Raw genomic sequence first — 22,097 nt, 5'->3', positions numbered from 1 at the left:
CATTCTACAGGTTCCTCAGGGTGGGCAGCAGAGGGGCAGGCAATCAATTCTCTCTGGTACCCCGTGACAGGACGCAGGGAAATGGAATGAATCTGCATCAGGGGAAGTTCAGATTGGACATGAGAGGATGGTTAGTCACTGGAACAGGATCCCCAGGGAAGTGGTACAGCCCCAAGCCTCCCAGAGTTCAAGGAGCATCTGGACAATGCTCCTAGTGGTTCAGTGAGGAGCAGGGAGATGCACTCAACCAACACTACAGGTCCCTTCCAACCTGAGATATTCTATGATTCTATGAGTGTAAACTTAGGCCTTACTTTACAGAAAAGCACTTGAAAACTTGGATACTTGTATAATAGTAAACTTAGTCAGGCTTCTAACAAAGGAAACTCCTAACAAACTGTACAGTAACAATGGCAATTTTTAATAAAAAATATATTACACACAATTTTATTATTTTTTCCATTAGCATTTCTAACCCAAAGTAGAAACTCAGATGTAACATCCCGAAGGCTCTCAGTCCTGTAGGCAAGTAGTGAAGTGCTGTAGTTATGCTTCTGCATCAGAGAAGACTTTGACTGATCTCAGTAAACCAGGTTGTTGGCAGAAGGAGTAGATCAGGTCTCACTACTATGTCACAACAGCCTGCCTCTCTTCTCTCTCCCTCCCCAAACTGGCATCCTGTAGGATCCATGAGCTGATTCCCACTCACTGTGCAGCCCACACAATCCCAGATGCTAACAAGGGTAGTTGCAGGTTATCTCCTTGGAGCAATGTGAACTCTTAGAAAATAAGACAAGCCAACTGAAAAACTTCCCCTTACTGACCTGAGAACTAACCAGGCATCTCAGGAATCTGATGCAATACATATTTAATACACCATATCAAGATTTGCATGTGTAAGATGCTGTGATACATACAGTACCTTGTACATGCCAAATCACTGCTACTTTGTGTTTCTGCACACCATTCTGATGAAATCTGGAAATTTGGTTTAATAACCAAAGGAGTTTGGTTATTAATCCTTTTAGAGAGTTTCACATGTTCTAAATGCAAATGTATACAAAACAATCATGCTTATACTTACCTCCTTGTGATTATCACTTTATCATTTTCCGAAAATGTTCATAAAAAAACAGTACCTTAATAAATGTATTCATCAGGATTCCACCACATCCTAAATATTTTTCACTGGGAAGCTCTTGGCTTTCCTCTGTTCCCAAACTGCAAGTTGTTCTATCAGGTCAAAAGTGGGGCCAGACACTAACCAGAATCACCTAGATTTGAAGTGATAGTGAAATCAAGGACTTAGGGATAAACTTTGTGTTCTACCTAATTGAAAGCAACCTGATGTCTTAGGTTGCAATGTAAGATGTCACCACAAGTATGTATTCTATCATCATCTGTCGAAACCACGTGGAGCAGTGTTCTTTATCTCTTCCATGACCCATCCCTCATAACTCTGGGGGGGATATCCTGTTAATGGGCCAGCTGTTAAACCAGGTAGGGCAGTTTTCTTTATCTCTTCCAGGACCCATCTTCAGTCCAGGGAGATGTCTTCTGTTAATGGGCCATCGAGTCTCACTGCATGACTGAAAATGGCATCATCCTATCGTGAGATGCTCCACCCAGGGGGAGGAGCCAAGCATTCCTACCTAGATAAAAATCTGAGATTTGGAATACCAGAGGAGCCTTTTTCTGCTGGATTCCCAGAGGAAGACCATGTCTATCTACACAACTGGACCTTCAGAGAAAAACTACACCCTTCTACAGGATCACTGCTCCAACAGAATGACACCTGTCACTGCAGGAGCACTGCAGCCCCCATTAAATCAGACTGCCACCAACACACTGACTAACAGGTGTTAGGTTGTATTCTGTCAGTGTTGTTTTGTATTACTGCATTTTTATTTTAATTTTCCTAGTAAAGAACTGTAATTCCTCTTCCCATATCTTTGCCTAAAAGCCCCTTAATTTCAAAATTATAATAATTCAGAGGGAGGGGGTTTACATTTTCCATTTCAATAGAAGCTCCTGCCTTCCTTAGCAGACACCTGTCTTTTCAAACCAAGATACCTGGATTTACTGGAGAATGGTCCTGCTCACTTTCCTTGTCCATCCTCGACACCCTAATTCCCACTTCTTCTCAAAGTTGGAAATAAAGATTACATACAGCATCCTTATTGTTAAAACTGATGGATGAAAAGGCTTGAGAAGTTGTAAGTGTGGAGAGCAACAGAGTAGGAAAAGCAACCTTTCCCTGCTCAGTGGCTGCCTACAGCTACATTCTGTACAGTGTAGTTAAAAGCAGAGCAAACAGTAACAAAAAATGGAATCCATCCTCCATAATACTGCTTACTAGTAATGAGTCATGATATGGAAAACACCAAAATTTAAAAGGCATTTTGTAGAACCTGCAATTAGAACAAAAACACAGCACTTTTCACATCAAGTAGTTAATTACTCTGGCAGTCAGAGACTAGACATAAACCCTAGTGTAATTTTACAGAATTCATCTCATTTTTTTAATTAAACCAGAATAAATAACTTAAATCATAATTGTAACCAATTTTGCAAGTTTCCCTTCGTATAGTATGTATGATAACAAAATATTGTGTGATATTTGTGCATAACTTGAGGAATGAGAGCGGCTTCATGTAATTTTAATAAAAAATACGTTTCAAGTTACACTTGTAAGCATCAAAATGCAAGTGTACAGACATCAGACTGATCATTTTTTCCAAGGTAACTGTCTAAAGTTTTAAAAATAGTTTGTTGCTTTGTGGCAGTTTTGAAAAGAACATCCTTTCAAAAGAATATATGTCAACAAGAACAGGTAGGATGAATACAATCATGGAGACCACAGTGGACAAGGGAACAGTCACCTGAGCTATTAGAAAGGAGCACAGGCCTTGGGTTCAAATCTCGAACAAAAGTTCCTTTTTCCCCACAAAAAGCAGATTTATGTACTACGGCAGACACAATGCACAGGATCTAAACGCATATTTTTGTCCTTAGTATGAGCCCTCTTTGAAGGACTCTGATACATCTTGGTTGGCAGCATCGTACTGAGCAATGAAATGTTTGAGTTCTTCAATGCATCTCTCACCTATTTCATGCAAATTCTGCCTCAGGGCAAACTGAATGGACTTCTCTAATGATGGATCTTTATCAATTAGCATCTTCACTACCATGCCAAAGGTTTCACAGTCTTGTCTGTAGACCTAGAAACAACACATTTTAGAAAATTATTAAATGCAAAAGTCATTACATTAGCACATCAACAGCCCTCATTGAGTTAGATCCAAATGTAACAAAGGATATTGGATTTTACATGAATTTCAGCTGTAAAACTTACTGACCTTTTCCTCTCTTCTGACCTGTGCTAATAAAAATGTAACTAGTTCAGTATTATCTGGATATCAAAAATAACTTTTATAGGGTGAAATACCATAACAGAGAAATGAAGTTCCCCTTGCAGAAATATTTAATAAATAACAGTAAAGCAAAGTACAAATGCTAAACCAGATTTTCTTTTCATTTCAATATATTTAAAATTAAACTGTGAAATGTCTAGCAATCTCAATCTTCATACAAAGCACCAATAATTTCATTTGTGATCCTTCCTAATACTTTAAATATAAGTTGTGTTTAAATAATTTCAGCAAATTTTGTTTGTTTCTTGGATATCTGTGTCTTATAGACAAAGAAGACTTTAATCCGTTTGGATGCTTTTAATCACTAAGGATTAAAGAAGTCCTGGAAGTGCTTTACCTGAACCCATCTGACCTTCTTCCACAAAGAATGGAGAGTTTGCAAGTTAGTCATGCACCACATTTGAAGTGAACTAACTTTTCATTATCTCTGTTTTACAGCAACAAACATATGACCATACTCTTATGCAATTTCCAAAGCAAGTCAGTGACATTTAAATTTTTTTTCCAAGTTCCAGCTAAGTTTATTCATCTGAACACCCAGCAAAAAAGGAACTTCTCAAAGTATTCCAACTGCCAGATGCAGTTAATTTTCAAACCTCTTAGGCCAATTTCCATTTTAGAAAATACATTAGCTTTTTGACTGAAGATAAGTACGTTTTCTATCTCCATACATCTTTTTTTTGAGGAAAAAAGCTAAAATGTTGATATTCTTCCAAGTATGATTATCTTTTGGTATTGTCTGCTTGTCTTAGAACTTTTTTTTCAGAGATGTGCAACTCTTTCCTTTCACATTTATCTGTATTGTGGACAGAAATGATACAACTGCATGTAAGCAAGTCCCCTTTACTAAAAACAAAAGAAAAAGCCAAACAAAGCACACCCACCCTAAGAACCCGTTTGTAAGAACCAGTCTGAGGTCAGCTCAAGCATCTTCATGTCACAAAAACAGCAAAAAATTCCAACATTCTGTACAAAACTAAACAATTCTTAGAAACACAATGATTATCATGATACCTTTGATGAAGACAATTCTTAAATGCTTAATAGCATAGTCTAGGAAAACAGTTTAAGACCCTACCCACTTTTCAAACACTGGCTGGCAAATAAAAGAGAACCTTTTGGAAGGAACTAATCTTCAGTGGAAAGTAAAAAGTCAAAAAGAAGAGCGTAGCCCAAACCAAACTTGAGCCAAACATTTCTGAGTGTGGAAACGCACATGGCATTTTTTTCAGAGAGGGGTTTGTTTCCTGCTTTGTAGTTCTTTGGTAGTAAAATAACAGCACAAAGGCCAGACTCTCAGGGCTCATGCTCCACAGCAAGTAAAACACGGTACTTTGGAAAAACTTCAAACTGAGAAAATCTGCGTTACTTTTTTCTCTCTTCCCAAAGAAAAAGCTCAGAAAGAGCTTCATGAGGAGGCACCCAAAGCTACAACTGGAGGAAATGCTCTACTTTTCATGGGTCTGCAAACTAAAGGCAAATAGTGCTACCTGCTACTTCTCCCACACACCACAGAGAACTAGCCCAGATGAAATTCTCTGACTCTTAGCATATAAATACTAGCTTGATCTAAGCACATTTTTCTTCCAAACTTTCACAAAAGAAGTCTTGGAAAAGAATCAAGAGAGCCCTTGTCATCGCTGAATCTGAAGTCCGAAGTCACTTTGCTGTCACACCAATCTGGAAATAAACACCTTCACCTAAGAGATGAATGTTTTCAATACTTTGTGACCAAAGAGTTTTTAAGAAATAGAATTTACCTAAATTAGGGGAAGAGGGCAAAGGTGGAGCACGAAGGCACTTTTAACAACAGAAAACAAAGGAAACAGCTCAGCTCCTCTGACAATAATTGAGCAATTTTCGCTCAACAAGCTTTCTGCCCCAGCTGCTAATTCTGATCCTCCTGGTACAATCTGCCTCTATCACAATTGTGCTGATAAATCTATTTGTATAGCTGCAATGTAAATTGCATCACTGAGATGTTCCCTTTTAAAATTACTTCCCCCTCCCCCCCATTAATGTAATTCAGTGATTCAATTCTAAAACCAGATGGATCAGCACAAATGAAAGAACTGTGAGCCATGGTCTTACAGTGAAAACTTCACAAAATAGTTTATATCTGAAGTCAAGGCACAACTACCAACTTTCAAAGATATGTTACTATGATTTACAGAAGGAAATGACGATTATAAATTACAAGAATATCAGTACAGAATATGTTAATTAATTACAGTTTAATGGTACAATCAACTACTTGAAAAATTTGTGAAAGCACTAAAAACTCTTGAAAGAAAAGGGAATGGTAGCATGACATTAATATCTATCTTTAGAGAGAATAAAAGGAGGCTATTTCTGACAAATAAGATGAGAATGTGATGCTTGAGGAAGAAAGAAAACTGCAGAAAAGACTCCAACCATGCAAAAAGAGCTCTCTGTTGGAGAAAAATACTGGAAGAACTCATGACCCAAAAACATATGAAAATAACCCTATCTTTAAAATTCCAGCTGATATTGATTTTGAGCTCAGACCATGAAAAGCTCATCTGTAAACATCTGGAACTAAAACCTGAAAATGATTCCATGTGTGGAGAAAGAAGAAATAACATTTTAAAAATGAAAAACAAGAAAGGGAATGATACCAATGACATTATTATTCTGTCTGACATATAAATCAGATAATCCTGAAAACAGCTAGAGGGTGATCATTTACCGTGGCCCTAGCATAAATTCATTCTCTGACCTAAGCTACAGCACCAGCATAATGGAAAGAGCGTGTAAAACTTTAGTAAGTAGATGAAGAAGAAGTAGAAACAGCTGTTCTACTTCCAAATATGTAAATATAATTTTATATACACACACTGTATATATCTGTATCTGTATATATACAGATATATGCACTCTTGCTTCTCCTATGCATGGCAAGTATTTAAGCTGAATTCAAGTTCTTTGAAGTGTTTTCCAAAATCAGCACTTCTGGCATCTGTGAGGTCACAAGATCACAAATATGCATACTTTTATATTGTTCTCATGGAATTTTAGAATGTTACGTGATAAAGACATAGAGGCTCTGGCTGAGATCAGCCCTTTGCCGTGCCATTCTCCGTGTAAGACCTTGATGCAAATATAAAGTTGTGATGCACCTGCAATATGTTAGTGAACACACCTCATTTATTTGAGAAAGCTAAACCAAAATTTGCACTCAGAACTGTTTAAATATAGCTAGAAGACATTTACTTCCGGACCTAGTTAGAGCAATGGAGATGTCAGTTGCCCAGGTTGGAGGCAATCAAGCCCTAGAACTCCCCAGGCAGAATGAAACTTTTGAGAACTCCTTCATCTACATCTATGCCAAGTTTTTAGTGAACTTCAAAGTGCCATCAGCAGTGTCTTGAATTACAATGTATGACACTGACATGGAAAAAATTATGGATACCAAACACTCTCTTATTCCAGCTCAGCTGTGGAATGTTAACCTCTGAACGGGAAGAAAGAGGGGCAGATGCAAGCACATGGGGACTGCTCATGTCTTTGACTGCTATATCCCTCTTTCAATGACAATCTAAACATGGTCTTTGCTTAAACAGAAGAATGAATAGCTTTGCTGATGGGTGAAATTATACATGGCTAGGGAGTATCTTGACAACACGCCTACTACTCACTGACAAAGTCCATATAATTTTCTGACTAGCACAGCACCATCTTTTTCTTCAAAACTGTTCCAGAGCTGCACGTACACTTTGTGCAAAAGAGCTGTTGGACAATATAAACAGTAATGACAATGCAAATTAGAACTTAGGATGTCCTCCCCTGCAAATAACTACAGGCTACAAGAATTGTAAGAGCAATCTTGATCTCAAAATCTTGCATACCTGGCCAGCTTTATTTCAACAGCAAGACCAAATAATGGTATTCAAAGGGGGTGAGGACAAGCCTTATTTCAACCCATGCACCAAGTTTCCCTAGCTTAGCTCTACAGTCTGTGCAAAGAAGTCTTTTTAACTTCTCAAGGTGACTCAGAACAGCTAAAACCACAGTATCTATTCTAAACAGGATTTGAGGAAAAGGGAAACAAGAGAGATATTCTCTGATAATTGGAATGACTCTCTGGAAGACTGGTCCCACCAGGATACAAAAGTTAGCCTTTGTATGTCTCATGTCCACAGCTTGTAGAAAGTAGAACTGAGTAGCAAATGGGAGATGCAAATTTCTCCTGATTCAGAGAGGACTCAAATGAATCTCCACATCTCATTTCTGGGAGAACTATTCTAATGGATGTACTTTATTTTATATGCAGGTATTAAAACACTTTCCTCTCCAAATATGGTTTTGAATGAATATAACACTGTGGCACATTTTTTGAGTGCTCTTGGATTCATGCACACGTGAAAGCCTCTTCAATAGAATTCATCCAGAGACTTGCATATGCCAGGCTTGAGCAGCTATATGCAGGAGATGGGCAAACTCCAGTGCAGAAGGAGATATTTCTGCTCACAGAGACAAGCAGGACCAGCAAACACAATAAAGACCACGTCCATTAGGTGGATATGATGATTTAGCAAGTGAAATTGATGCCCATTATTTAATCTGTAATTTCCAACATCTTGATCTTTTTCCTCACAGCCTTTCCTGGGGTTTTTTTTGAGTATTTTTAGCATTCCATACATTTCAAGATTCATCTAACACTCTCTCGCCTCCACCAGAACTTTAGAGCAACACAACACGAGTCTAGACTCTGAGCAGCTCTGCACCATATGCACACAGCCCACCATCAGTGCCTGTGAGTCAGTTCTCAGCTTCAGAGATGCCTGTTCTCAGCTCCTCATCCAAAGGCCAAAGACCCCAAGGCTCAGTTACCACAGGGGAAGGAGCTAGGGCTGTGGCTCAGAAACCACGTTAAATAGCCTGCAACCTTTAGATACTAACTCACTTTGAGAAGACCCAACATGCCCAGCAATCGCAATTTTGTATCTGTGATTCACGCAAGCACTCATTTAATATATTATCTTTCAGAAGACAGAAGCTTTTCAGTTACTAAGGGCATATTTCCCACAAGTATCAAACTCCATGCAAGAAGTACAGAAGCAACGTGCTCACTGGTAGTTGTTTGATTTCTCTCTGAAAGGCAGAGCATCAACATACAGAGCACAAGTACAGCACAAGCACAGTTTGAAAGCCATACCGTGTCCATTCCAGACACTCCACGAGCAAACTGCTGGACATTTCCCTCACTTCGATGATGCCCCAGGGCCCCCCTACACCAGACAGAGATAACATCTTTTGTTCCCTCACCTGAACTATGATAGCTGGTTTGGTATAGCCCTCTGGTGGTATAAACCAGCTTATTTCCCCTCCTCAGCAGACCTAAAATAAGTCTGACAAACCAGCCTTCTATTAACCAAGACTATTAACCAGTCTGTACTAGGTTTTTCCTAGCATGGTAAGACAGACTATAACGTATAATTTTTCTTCTACTCCTAACTAAAAACAACACGGATTTTTTTGTAATGTAGACCTAAATCTAACCTGATTGAATATGCAGTCAAATTTGCATTTTAATTGTGCATGTAAGCTTAAGCAAATTGGTAAACTATTAAACATTGAATTGCCACTATCATTGCTTTTTGTTAATGGCATCTTTTAAAAGGAATTATCTCTCCCCAAATCTCTTATTTTTCATTTATTTATGTATTACCTTGGAATTATTTTCAACTGCTTAAAATAGATTTCATTAATTTACACAAAATTTACTCTTCTAAACTTCAATAAGTTAATCCTCCACTAAAAGAGTACACAGAAATTTTTATCACTGCAGTGGCAATGTAATTGTACTGTTATGAGTACAAAATATAAGTTTATAGCTCCACAGTGCAAAGAATGCTCAGAACTGTCATTAAACCACTTGCAGACAATTTTCATGATCAAGACATTTAAAAATAATTTTCAACCAAGATGAACTATTTTTTATGGTTACAAAAAAACTAAATTAACATAGAAGAAATTCAATGCTTGGTTATGATAGTATACAGTTTACAATGGCATACAATTTTTAACTATAAAATATCAAGAAGTGTACTTGATTCCTTTCTTAAAAACTAACAATTTTGCCCTGTATCTATGTAATACTTTCTGCACCCATTAATCAATGTGTTTATAGACCAATTAGATAATCACTGAAATGCAAACTGGGGAAACAAGTTATTTAATCTATTATGTAATAATGAACAATTTCATGTCAATTTGCTTCTTACTGAGGATACGTAAATTATTAAAGTTATTTGCACTTAAATGCAATTCTGCCTCCCTTTCCAATGAAACTTTCAAGTTCCTTTTTAGGAACTTCAGTAGATTTAGTCAACTTTCAGAAATAACACCCACCATTTTTGACACCTAGATATCTCACTGAGAAGTCTCCAGGAAGCCCCTTGTGTGGAAGAAATGTTGATAGAGCCCTCACTTGAAAAGAGATAGGAATTCAGGTTTGAACTCCAGTTTGTCCTCAAGGACCAGTATTGGCAGCGCATGGGGGCAGCAGGTGAGCAAAGCGCAGCCGGGGAGGGTGCTGGGAGCCACAGTGTTTCTGTTCAGCTGATCTACATCACTTCACTTCTAGGTCACAGCATCGCCCATCCCCTTCACTAAACTAATCTGATACAGGACATGCAGCCTGAAACAATGCCACCACGAGGTTTCCCCTTCATTTAAAAGCAGAATTCTGCTATGAAAAGTGCTCTGTAAAAAACTGAGAGTTGGGTGTTTGTGTCAACAGTGACCAACTCTGCTGAGTTTACAAACACATCTTCAAGGCTGAAAATCAAGAGTTGGCTTGGGTCCTGTGACACAACCCTGGTCTATTACACGCACTGGGCAGAAAACACGTGGGCAGAATTATTGAACTGTGTGAATCCATTACCTCCAGTTTAAGCTCAAGACACTGCTTTGCTTCATACCACGTCCCTCCTGACACCCGCGCAGTTACAGCGAAGCCACGGGTTCTGCATGGCCTGGAGCCCACCACTGCCCAGGAGAGCCTGCAGCTGGCCCCAGCATCCCGTGGCTGCCCACGGCTCCTGCTGGCCAGGGCTCAGCCCTGGCAGCAATCACACCTGCAGGGAGGGCAGGCTCAGCCCTGGCAGCAATCACACCTGCAGCCATCTCTGCAGAGAGCCCGCATGCCGCCTCAACTCCCTTCTTCTTCCCCTCACCATCCAAACAAAAAGTTACACCTTCTCCTGCCCTTGCTCAATGCTTATAGAGCAATCTAAAAATGAACATACAGCTTTTGTGTGACACTGTTGAGGAGACCTAAAGAATAATGTAATTAAAAAGCAATAAAAAGTGAACTCCCTCAGCAAGTGCAGTACCTGTTTACAGCTGTGGTTACCGAAGGACAGATCTGTAGAGCAAGGCTGTTATAATTCAGAACAATCATAGCAAAAGTTGGTACTATTTAGAAAAGAGAGTCTTCATTTCATTGAAAGCTTACAAATTCCAAGTAGTTACTCATTGCTTTAAAACTATTACACACAAGTTTTCAACAAGGAGCAAGAATTTTTATAAAATATATTGCTAGGAAATCCATGTGTTTACTATTTTTTTAATACTATGGTGGAGAACTTGACACAAATGTTTAAATGAACAAGAACTGGTACACAACAGAAATGTACATGATTATACACTTCATTTAATGTTACATTTTGGCAAGAACAAGTGTATTATTACTTCTTCAAGAAATGTCTTGCACAGTCAAGCAGAAGTAGCTCCCATGTGGGAGAGCAAGAACTATTATGTTACATGGTTTTACTGGAGATTATTCTTTACTAAACCAATCAGACCACATAATAACAGCATTTTAACACCAACTACAGGCCCTTGGAGACCAGTTTGTGTGTGGCCTCTATTTCATAGGCTTCTTTACAACAGATGTGTTGGATGAGGGTAGAGTTACTGCAAAATTAACTTGTGTGTTCCTTAGGTAAAACAGCAGTACAAGTGTAAATTCTGCCTCTTCTTATAGAAAGTGAATGCCTTGTGCAAGGAGATGATAACTATGAAATCAAAAAACCCATTGCAATTACAATTTATCAGTTTCTCACTGGAAGAACTGATGATCACTTGAAGATGTGCCTATGACATCTTTGCAGCTCATGTATAAGAATACCCAGCTGTGTGTTTAAGAATGCCATGGCACAAACTACTGTGCAGCCAAGTCCAAAAGTTGTAAAAGGGTGACTATTCATGTATCTAATAATTTCTCTTTGCTCTATAATAATATGCAAACACAGAAACTGTATTTTTGTAGGAGCATAAATGAAAACAAAATCCTAAAAACCCTCCTCTCCAACAGATGCTAGGAAACTTCCATTAGTTGAAATACACCAGTTTAGGATTAAACAGGAAATAATCAGCTTTATGCCAAAGGAAGGGCCTCACCCTACAACTTTTTATTTATAAAATACTGAATTGATGGAAAGCCACTTCCTAAATCTGATCCACAGTAAAATTATTGCTCCATCCAAAACAGGAAGGGTGAAGTTTATCTGCAAAAGACTCTATGTTAATTGTCTTGTTAAAATGCTTTAAATAATTTTCAGTTACGTCCGCTGACCATAAAGGAAAGTGATATTCATTTAAGCTTCAGCAGAATGGGCTGTCTATTAACAGCAACAATAAAATGACAAACCAATTTCTCTTGTCATAAAGCCAGACAAATATTTTGTATGAAATGTACAGTAGTTCAAAATCCACACAGATTGACTGTATTGAAGTCAAGATCAAAAATGATGTATTTGATTTTACCCAAAACTGACTTGTGATGACTTAGTTTTCCCTCAACAAAAGTCATCCCACTTTCCATTTCAACAAATATCCTCAGCTACAAATATTCTCAGATTCAACAACATTCTGCATTAAGTTGGCTCATTTTTGTCAATGGGCAAGACAGCATTTTATCCTGAGGTGTGGATTGCCTGTATTTTCTCCAATTGCACAATGAAAATAAGCAGTAATAAAAAACAACCAAACAAACTACCAAACAAAAAAAAAAAACAAAAAACCAAAAAAGAAAAACACCAAAAAAAACACCAACAACCCTTTCTTTCCCATTAAGAGCAACTCTGAGCAGATTAGTTGCACAATTAACTGGCAGCAGCATTGCTAATATAAATTCTAAGTTGGTGGATCTATGAGTTTTAGAACCAGTCCTTACAAGAGAAGATTTCCTCCCCATCACTGTATAAAGAGCAACTTGAAGTGTTTCTTCAATGGTTAAAAAAATGCTAAAGAAAGTATGAAATTGCATGCCAAAGGGTAGGTTTTTTCATCACATATGCAGCATAAAGAAAATACTACACAAAAGTAAACTACTGTGTGCAATGGACAGCTTCTCAGAAAAGAGAAGCAACAGCTGCAAGAAGAAAAACAATTACTTCGATTACCAACTTTTTATGGCTTAGTTTATGTTAAACCTTACTGCTTCTGAAGGTTTAGAATTACTTCACACATTATATTAGCCTCACAAATCAGTTTTATTAGTGCCTCAATAATGAATCAAATTTTTTTCAAGTCCAAGTCACTGTCCTGCCTTTACCCTTGAAATAGTCACTCATAATTTAAGTACTCATTTAAAATCTGAAACAAAATAAACAAAAAAGTAAATTATTTTGGAATACTTCTCTAATCTTTTCTTAGCTTGTGGATACATATATTTTTCCACATGCAGCTGTGCCAGCTGAAAAGGCTATTCCCCCTTCCCAGCTGTCAGCATCCCTATGCCAGAAACCATCACCCCACTTGTTTGTGTGAGCCAGTAATATACAGGACTACTCCTAAAATGAATTCATAGGCAAAACCAGTCTGATTAGGTCACATGCTAGGACATCAGTTGGGCTGCAGGGAAGAATCACCTATCCTGGGTGAGAAAGTGATGAGCAGCTATGGATGACATCTAAAGAGGATGTTTATCTATAGCTTTACACTAGTGTGTCTACCTTGAGCTCCCCTGGAAACATTCAAAGAACTTCCACCTAACCCAGACAAAGCACATGGTATCTGTGTTTAAATGTCTGCATATCTTAGTATGTAACTTCAGTCAAATACAAAATATATACAGAAACAGAACGTGAAGCTGGCACAATGGCTGGGGCTGGAGTAGGTAAGAGAACCTGTATGATGAAGCCTCATTTCTTATTCTAAATATATTCACTCCTGTGTTTTTAGTATTCAACACAAAAACTCTCTCCTTCTAAATCTGTTCCCACAATTCTAGTTATTTCCTCATTGATTTGGAAGCAGAAATCTGATCCAAAACTTGGTAAAAACAGAAAGCATGTCTCTCCCTAAAGAGAAAGCCACAAGGAGTAGAGATTTTTTTTTTTTATGGTTAGTAAATCATATGTCTTAGGGCAGCTATTACCAACTGTGGTTCCAAGGGAATGTAGTACAAGTTCTGCATTTACTGAGTGGATGTACCACTGACTGTATCCCACGGTACTTGGAATTAATTATTCAGTAAGTTTGGGTTACAGTCATAAGTAATACTGAAGAATCACAGCGATTAGCTGGTTCAAAAGAGCCTGGAAATCACTTGTCTTTTTCATTGTGAAAACCAAGCCCATTTTGTACTTAAAAACATCTTCTAAGAACACGGGCTCTCTTTTCAAGCTTTCCTTAATGAGATAGTTACGCAATGCTGCAGCATTTCAGCACAAGAACTGTTACCTATCAAACTCGTTCAAGGAATGTCTTGTGCCCTATTCAATCCAGTGTCACGGAACATTTTCCATAAGTTGTCTGATAGGGTGGGTGAATTGACAGAGGACAGACTGGGAGCAAACTTGGCAAGATACACAAACACACTCATGACTTTTTGAAGTGCTTGCTTGTCTTGGGATTCTGGCATACACTGAAAAGCTTTGATTCTTTTTGAGTCTGGCTTCAATCTGTTCTTATAAAAAAGAGAAGAAACTGGGATCACCAAATACTGTTCTGTGCTGGGGTTTGTTTTTGAGAGCTTTAGCTCTGTGTTGTTCAGACAGCTTAAAGCAGCTTTCTGTGATGCCTGACACCTACAAATTGTGGTAGCAGCATGATGCAACAAATCCACCAGGTCAAAAAGTAACCGAGATATTTCCAATACTCGGGAGATAAAACTCAGAATCACAGAATGATTAAGGATGACCTTTAAAATTGCGTCCAGCTGTAAATATAACAGTGCAAAGTGTACCACTAAACCTTGTTCCTAAGTGCCACATCTACACATCTTTCAAACACCGCCATGAATAGTGATTCTACCACTCTACTGGGCACCCTGTTCCAATGTCTGCAACTGTTTTGGTGAATTCTTCCAAATATCAAACCCAAACCTCCCCTGGTGTAACTTGGGGCCATTTCCTCTTGTCCTGTCACTTACTACCTGCGAGAAGAGACTGATCCCCACTTGGCTACAATCTCCTTCCAGGCAGTAGAGTGATAAGGTCCCTCCTGAGCCTCCTTTTCTCCAGGATAAACACCCCCAGCTTGCTCAGCTGCTCCTCATAAGAATTGACTTTCAGCCCCTTTACCAGGTCTGTTGCCCTTCTCCAGACAAGCTCCAGCTCCTCAACGTCCTTCTTGTAGTGAGGGGCCCAGATTGGACACAGGATTTGCCTCACCAGTGCCCAGTACAGGAGGACAATCACTACCCTGGACCTGCCAGACACACTAATGCTGACACAAGGATACAAGCAGTCTAGGCTCAGTCTTCTTGGATTTACTTCATGAAATATCCTATCTACTCCAACTATAAACCAGGAGGCTGATTATGGTAACCGTACTTGTTTACTGGTAACAACAGTATAATATCATGTAAATTAACAAGTCAAGGAAAAAAAATGGCTAGAACAAACTAGCGGCTGCCCTCAAACTCTGTCAGCTTCCTGCAGGTTACAGACTTGTTGAGTGTCACCAGCAGCATTATGAATTATGGCCACTTCAGAGATACAGCAAATTCGGCCTCTGGCCAATACTCTAATGTGGAGAACTTCACTTGGTAAATCACACGAGCAACTGAAGGTATGGAAGACTTGTTTAACTAAACACTTAATCAAGTTTCAAATTACCACCACCATGTTATGATTTGAAGGGACTCCCAAATAATTAGAAAATCTGTCAAAAATCTGCAACGATACTTTGCCATTTTAACCTTACCTTTAGACAGACATTGGGTATAGTGTGAATAGTCTAAAATAACTCACTTTACAGTGACACCAAACTAAGTAATTTCAAATCAAACAGCTAAAATTGTGGGAAAGAGTAAGGTAATAAGGAGGTAATACAAAAGAAGATCTAATCTAGATAATGAAATTGGAAACCACTGAACTACAAATGAAAATATTCACTGAATGAAATGTACTGTTACAACACAAACTTTTTATGCCTAATCTCTGAACAGAATATAGCTGCTGCTGATAAGGTCTACTGATGCTGGATTGATACAGTGTGTTTTGGATGCGAACAGCATGGAAAGAGAGCAGTGAAGTCTCTTTTGATAAGCAGAACTAAACAGTTTACTGCCTAAGATAAAGACAGGTTGCTAAAGGTCAAACACTTTATTGCAATAGCCAAAAGAAACATACCATACCATTTACCTTTTAACCTTACATCATACAAAACTACCACGTGCTCTCAAAGATACAGAATACACAGAGGTTATTAATATAAACATATCCTGAAAAAACAAGGCGTTCCTTCCTTCACACAGCCTTCCAGAACTTACAGAACACAAACACCACCCCCAAAAACACCAAAAAAAAACCCCACAAACAACTAAAAAACCCCCAACTAAATGCAAACAAGCAAATAAAAAAAAAACAAGACAAAAAAAAACCTGAACAGCTCAAGCTAATAAAGACTGAACTATACTGTCTGGAATCAGATTTAAATTAGGAAAAAATATTTAATTATTTAGAACAGAGCAAGCTAAATTAAATAAAAAGCAACAATGAAAATGAATGAAGTCCAGTGGGACTGTTGTTCCTTCAAATCACATAAAGGTATAAACATTGCAAACTTTCTGGTTTTAAATCAGCTGGTATGGAATTTTGCTATTTCAAGGATAAGTATACACAAATAATTTATTTACATACTAAACAAAGAATTATTTAATTTATTTATGTACTTAAGAGTACCATGGACTTTGTAACAGCAACTGTTCAAGGGAAAAAAAAAGTTGCCTACTCTAGGGTAAGTCAACAGCTTACACTCTTGATGAAGAAAACACAACACTTAACATTTGTTGGCTGCAATGCACCTAAACCTGATTTTAGAACTATTGCTTAGTTTTAACATAATCAATTTACTCTCTTTATATTGCTTTAATATTAATATTTTTAAAAAAATCATTGAAAAATATTTAAAGTCAATTGAATTATGTGAACATTTTTGCATTACCTCATGACAGAAATACATTTACATTTCCTGTATTTCTACCAAACAGGAAATTGTAAGTAAAAGGTATGTTCTATAACAACATGGAAACATTATCTAATGAAAGGAAACACTGCCCACTCTATATACTATGTACATATGTACACATATTCTTTCAGAGCTGTAATATGTAACACAGCAGCTTTAAGGAATAGAGTAAAAAACTAAAGTAAAAACTTGCTTACTAGTCACACCTACCTGCTGAGTGATACATAGTGAAATTAACTGCAATCATACCAATGGAAGTTTCTGTCCTTACATCCATAAAACCTTACCTGACACCAGACACTGAGTATTCATACTCAGGTAACATGCTAAATGTCCTTGCCTCTTATAAAATCTTAGTTGATCCACAACAGACAAAACCAAGCTCAGCACTTTATCCCCAACAGATCCTTGCATATCTCAGTGTAACTCCTCAACAATATGCACATATGTTTTGTTAGGAATACTTCGAACAACCTTCACAATAGATGAGATAAGTCTCTTTGGGATCACTGCTCTGGCTGCTTACTGTGACACGAGTAACACCTATACATATTTAAAAGCTTCAGAGCCAGCCCAATATAATGATACATGCTTTTCTGGGTACCAAAAGTCCATCCTACTTAAAGTAGAAAGGAACACTCCTGAAGTACAGGGTTTTTTAGTTACTTATCTGGGTCATGAGACACCAGATAATTACTTGTTTATCTCTGCTTCTGATTTTAGCAAAAGCATGGTTTGAAGAAATCTCCTTCCATATCAACATAAGAAAAAGGAAAACTGTATAGTGAGCTGTAATGATGCCTAAGAGTAAATTTGACAAAAACTATCAAAAGCATTTAAAAAAAAAACTGTCAGAGCATTTTTGAGTTATGGCTAGACCTACACTTGGGTAAGCAGATTAATAATTTAATAAAATACTCATTTTTACATTAAGTTACATTACATTTACATCCAAGTTGATGACACATACAGTAAACTGAACCAAACAGAACAGCAGCAGTGAATGGCATGTTTATCAAATTTTTTAGTAAGCAATTCCAGGTACTTGATGCAGGAACGCTGCATTTCCTGCCTTACAATTGCAGCTTCCTGCAGACGCCTCAAGGGCATCTAGAGAGGAAAAGACCAAGCTGGAAGCACCTGACTGCTCCCCACTTGTTTCTGGCACCAGAAATAGCACGGGTTTTCTTGCATGATGTAGCGTCTCCACCCTCCAGCCAGGGAGAAACTCCACTGCATTTGCCCATGGGCTTTAGAGCTTCTGTGGAATTAATTCCCATCTCCACCCATGTTCCCCATCTCATTACTTCCCCCCACCCTCTTGGCTGCAGTTCCTGATCCTGGCAAAAATCTCTTTTTTTTTTCAACTGCGAGTCCAGTCCCACCCTTGTTCATTGCTTCCCACACTCAGTTACTAACCCTACCTCTCCTGTCACCATAAATCCTTTCATCTCTTCCAGATATCCTCCACCCTCCAATTCCGAGGTCACCTCATTCTTCAGCTAGAAATAATTCCAAGAACTTAGGGGCCAGCTTGCTTCACAATAAATCAAAGTCTGGCTCCAACAAGCCAGGTGAAAGGGGCTGTGCTGAGGGTGTTTAATGATGCACTAGTGCTTCCAAGTGAGTTAATTCTCAAAAATATGTAGAACCAATCCTGTCAATGTTAGAAGATGGTGAGGTGTCTTAAATGAAGATGACAATTCTGGTCATGGCAGCTTTATAAAACAAAAACTTCTTCAAGTTTTACCTTCCCTATGATAAGAATAAACAGTTACTGTGCAAATACCATCAAAGACTACAGCTTTCTATAAATTTCTGCCTGATGATTAAATTGCTGTGTCTAAAGCAGTACTTTCAGGATACTGAATGTTCAGAGACAGTGGTGGCTTGACACACAGCACAGGGTGGCTTCTCTCTTGTAGCAGCAGGCACATTTAAGGAAGCACACTGTACTTAAGAAACTAGTTAAGTAAGCGTCTGCAAATTCTTCTTTCTTTTTCTTGATCTGATTCATGGTCAAGCCCCACAAAGACTACTGTGCCAGCACAGGAAACAATACAAAACAGGGACTAAATTCCTCCAACTACGGTTGCCACCAAACCAAACTCTTTGTAACGTGCACCTGAAGTCTGCAGTGCTACAGGTTGGTTTTGACTGCAGCACTTGCTTCAGGGGCTTCTTGATGTATAATGGGATGCAATCATAATACAGTCTCCACTGGAACTCGTACAGTTTCTGTTACTGCCTATTTTCATAATGCTTGTAACAACTAATCATCTTGGTTTATGCCTAAATTGAATTTAGTAGAAATCAGACAATAGTGTTGAAAGATACACAGCACAGATACTGAAATTGCATAAGAAAGTTTCTCCAGGAAGCCAAGCGAAGAAGAAACATAATAAAATGGGCAAATTTCCAGCTGGAGATGATCACTGAAAAGCTTGTGTCAGCATATCCTAATCTATTTATGATTTTGTGTTTAAAAATGCTTAAGCGGACTTTTTTTTTTTTTAATTTAAGTAGCATGTTAATTAAAAAAAAAGTTAATACATAAATTATTTACTATACAAAGGTGGTGAACTGCTTGTGAGGTGTGTAAGTAAGCACATTTACCCAGGTAAGTAGAACATTTTATGCTGCTGTAATGAAACCAAGTATTTAAGCTATCTGGAGTAAGGAGAAGGGGAAAGATTGCTAACAAACTAATCAAACCTTGAAGAAACAGTATCAAACCCATGTATTACAGGTTATTAGTGTCATTCAGAGCAGTACTTGAAGTTCAATAGTGCAGAAAATTAATGTATGAACACTACTTCTCAAGAAGCGTGAGACAGAACAACTCATGACCCACTCAATCTTCCCAGTATTCACTTTCTGTGTTTTTTTCAAGTGAGGCTGACTCTATTAGCCTTTCCAAGTCAAAGCAGAAAGGTAAAACAGGCACACCATGAACTTTGTCCTGTGGGGAATCCTGGCCCTTGTTTTTATGCCATAGTTTGTGAAGCATGCCACTGTGATATCCATACAAGTGTATGTCTAGACAACCACCGAAGACTCAAGTCACCACACCAATGCAAATAAGAGTCAAACAAAACAGGAAAGTGATCTTTTGTGGGTCAGCAATAAATGGTGATGTACATTAGTCATTTATACCCCAAGATAAAAATCTAATGCTTTCATAATCTTAAAGAAGCAGCACATGCATAAGCAACTTATGCAACTGCAGATTTTTTCCCCACATAATTTAGGAAATTAAACTGTAGAAAAGTTCCCAATTCTGATGCCTTTTAAAACTGTAATATTACCCTGTGTTTTAAAGGTCAGATAAAATGGATGGGCATAATTTTCCCATCTTTAAAACATATTGAGTTTAATCTACTCAATGGAACAGCCACCCAAAGAAAGAGGACATCAGGCTAGGTGAGACACTGAGATACAGCCCATGAATTTAAGAACCAGGTGACAAACACAACTTGTCAGCAAAGTGTCTTTGGTCATAGATGATCCTATATTTCTACATGAGTCAGTGCTGTATATAAATGAAATTACAAATGGGTTAGAGGATTAAACTACAAGCACCAGGAAAGCTGTTATCTACAAAACAAGCTTCTGTTGGATAAAGAACAGTCTGTAAAAGACACGCAAAACCCCACAAAACTGTAGATTCACACTTCAGCAGATTTTCCCTACCTACAGGTTTTTGTGTGTGACACTCTTCTGTTGCTGTCTATTTCAACCCCCTGAGGCCTGAAAGTTCTTGTCAGTGCAGGAGAAATGGAAACCAGCTTCCATGTCAAACATCAAGTCCTTCCTGTCACCAACCCTCCTGCTACTACCATTCATTTGCCACTTTCCGTGGGTTTTTACAAGTTTGCTCAGTTACCACCATCCCATCATCACATATGGTTTTATGGAGCTTTCCCTCATGACACTGTGCTCTGTGTGCCCTATAAATATCTTGTTTTGAGCACCACTTGGACTCCTGTATCCTCTCTAAGTCTTCCAGAAGATCAGTGTTCAGACTGTATCAGGAATACTGACAAAGCTAATACATAACCAGTGTTTTGAGGGTGGGGGGGAGTAGAGATGCTAGACATCTATTCTGGATAGACATCAGTTTCTGGATCTAATTACTAGGTACATGGGACTGATTCTGTTCTTATTCTGCTTCAATCCAGGAGCAGCAAGTTTCCCTAGTTACAATGCTGAAGAGACAGTAGGTTGTAAGAATAAATTTAATCCTCACTGCATTGAGCCTACTAAGAGATAATTTTACATTTAATCCTTAAAACAGTTCAAAAAGAAAAAAACATCATTGCTAACCTACTTTTTAAATCCACCAATGCCCTTCTGTTAAAGCAAGAATAAGCTGGAGACCAAGTTGTAGAGAATGATCTACCCTCTGAATTAAATCCAAGTTATTAAAACCAACAACAAAAGCCCACCATGAAAAAAACCCCAAAAACCCCAAGAAACAAACCCAAACAAACAAACAAAAAGATCTAACCCACAAAAACAATAACCCTCATTCCCACAGGAACTATTGCCTTTATCAAGGCTTAGACGATTCATTTCTGGTTTTATCCTTCATCAGTCCCAGGAGGTTTGCCAGTGTCAATTCTGCTTATCCTTCCAAGCATCTCAACTTTTGACAGTTCTTTCAGTAGGCAATTTCTCAAAATTAATTCCTAATTGTATATCAAGGCCCACACATTTTCAGTGAGTTTCTTCTCTTTCTAACACCTTTTCCAATCCTGTTGGCACTCATCATCTCTTGAAACTAATCTTTCTTCTTTCCAGCCCACTCATTATTATAGTTTCCAAGTCTTTCATCCTGTTTTTGCTCTTCGGGTTTCTCATAACAGAACCAGAAATTTCAAGTCAAACAATCACTACTAGCTTTTGATTGAAAATGCCATTTAATACATAACTCCTTAGATTTTCACTTTATCTGACCAAGAAGCCGATCTTGTCCTTCAGATTTGAACAACCTTTTTTCACATTTCTTTTGGTTTCAGCTAAGTCCAGCAATTTAATCAGGCACCTAATTACTAGCCCTCTCTCATTTAAGTCTTCCAGAGATCTGCCACCAAATTGTAACACCTGTAAACAATGCCCTTTAAGAATGTCTGTAAGCAAACAATCCTCTGAGATCTTGCAGTCTGCAGGCTGCTTGTTCAGGTAATGAAGTGCCACTACATCAAAAACTCT

General features: G+C 38.1%; 1 protein-coding gene across 1 annotated transcript in view; it reads right to left on the bottom strand.

Moving 5' to 3' along the window:
• Positions 1-400: 400 nt before the first annotated feature.
• Positions 401-22,097, bottom strand: part of PPHLN1 (periphilin 1) — a 63,544-nt gene continuing 41,847 nt past the window's right edge. Inside the window, 2 exon segments of the mRNA XM_041465642.1 lie at positions 401-3,070; positions 3,072-3,221. Of these exon segments, the coding sequence (XP_041321576.1) occupies positions 2,960-3,070; positions 3,072-3,221 (261 nt within the window). The 3' untranslated portion in view covers positions 401-2,959.

Source organism: Pyrgilauda ruficollis, unplaced genomic scaffold (genome assembly GCF_017590135.1).
Source record: "Pyrgilauda ruficollis isolate IOZ18807 unplaced genomic scaffold, ASM1759013v1 scaffold19, whole genome shotgun sequence".
Taxonomy (NCBI): Eukaryota; Metazoa; Chordata; class Aves; order Passeriformes; family Passeridae; genus Pyrgilauda; species Pyrgilauda ruficollis.
The sequence above is the reverse complement of the archived record's forward strand: the minus strand, read 5'-3'. Positions and strand labels throughout refer to the sequence as shown.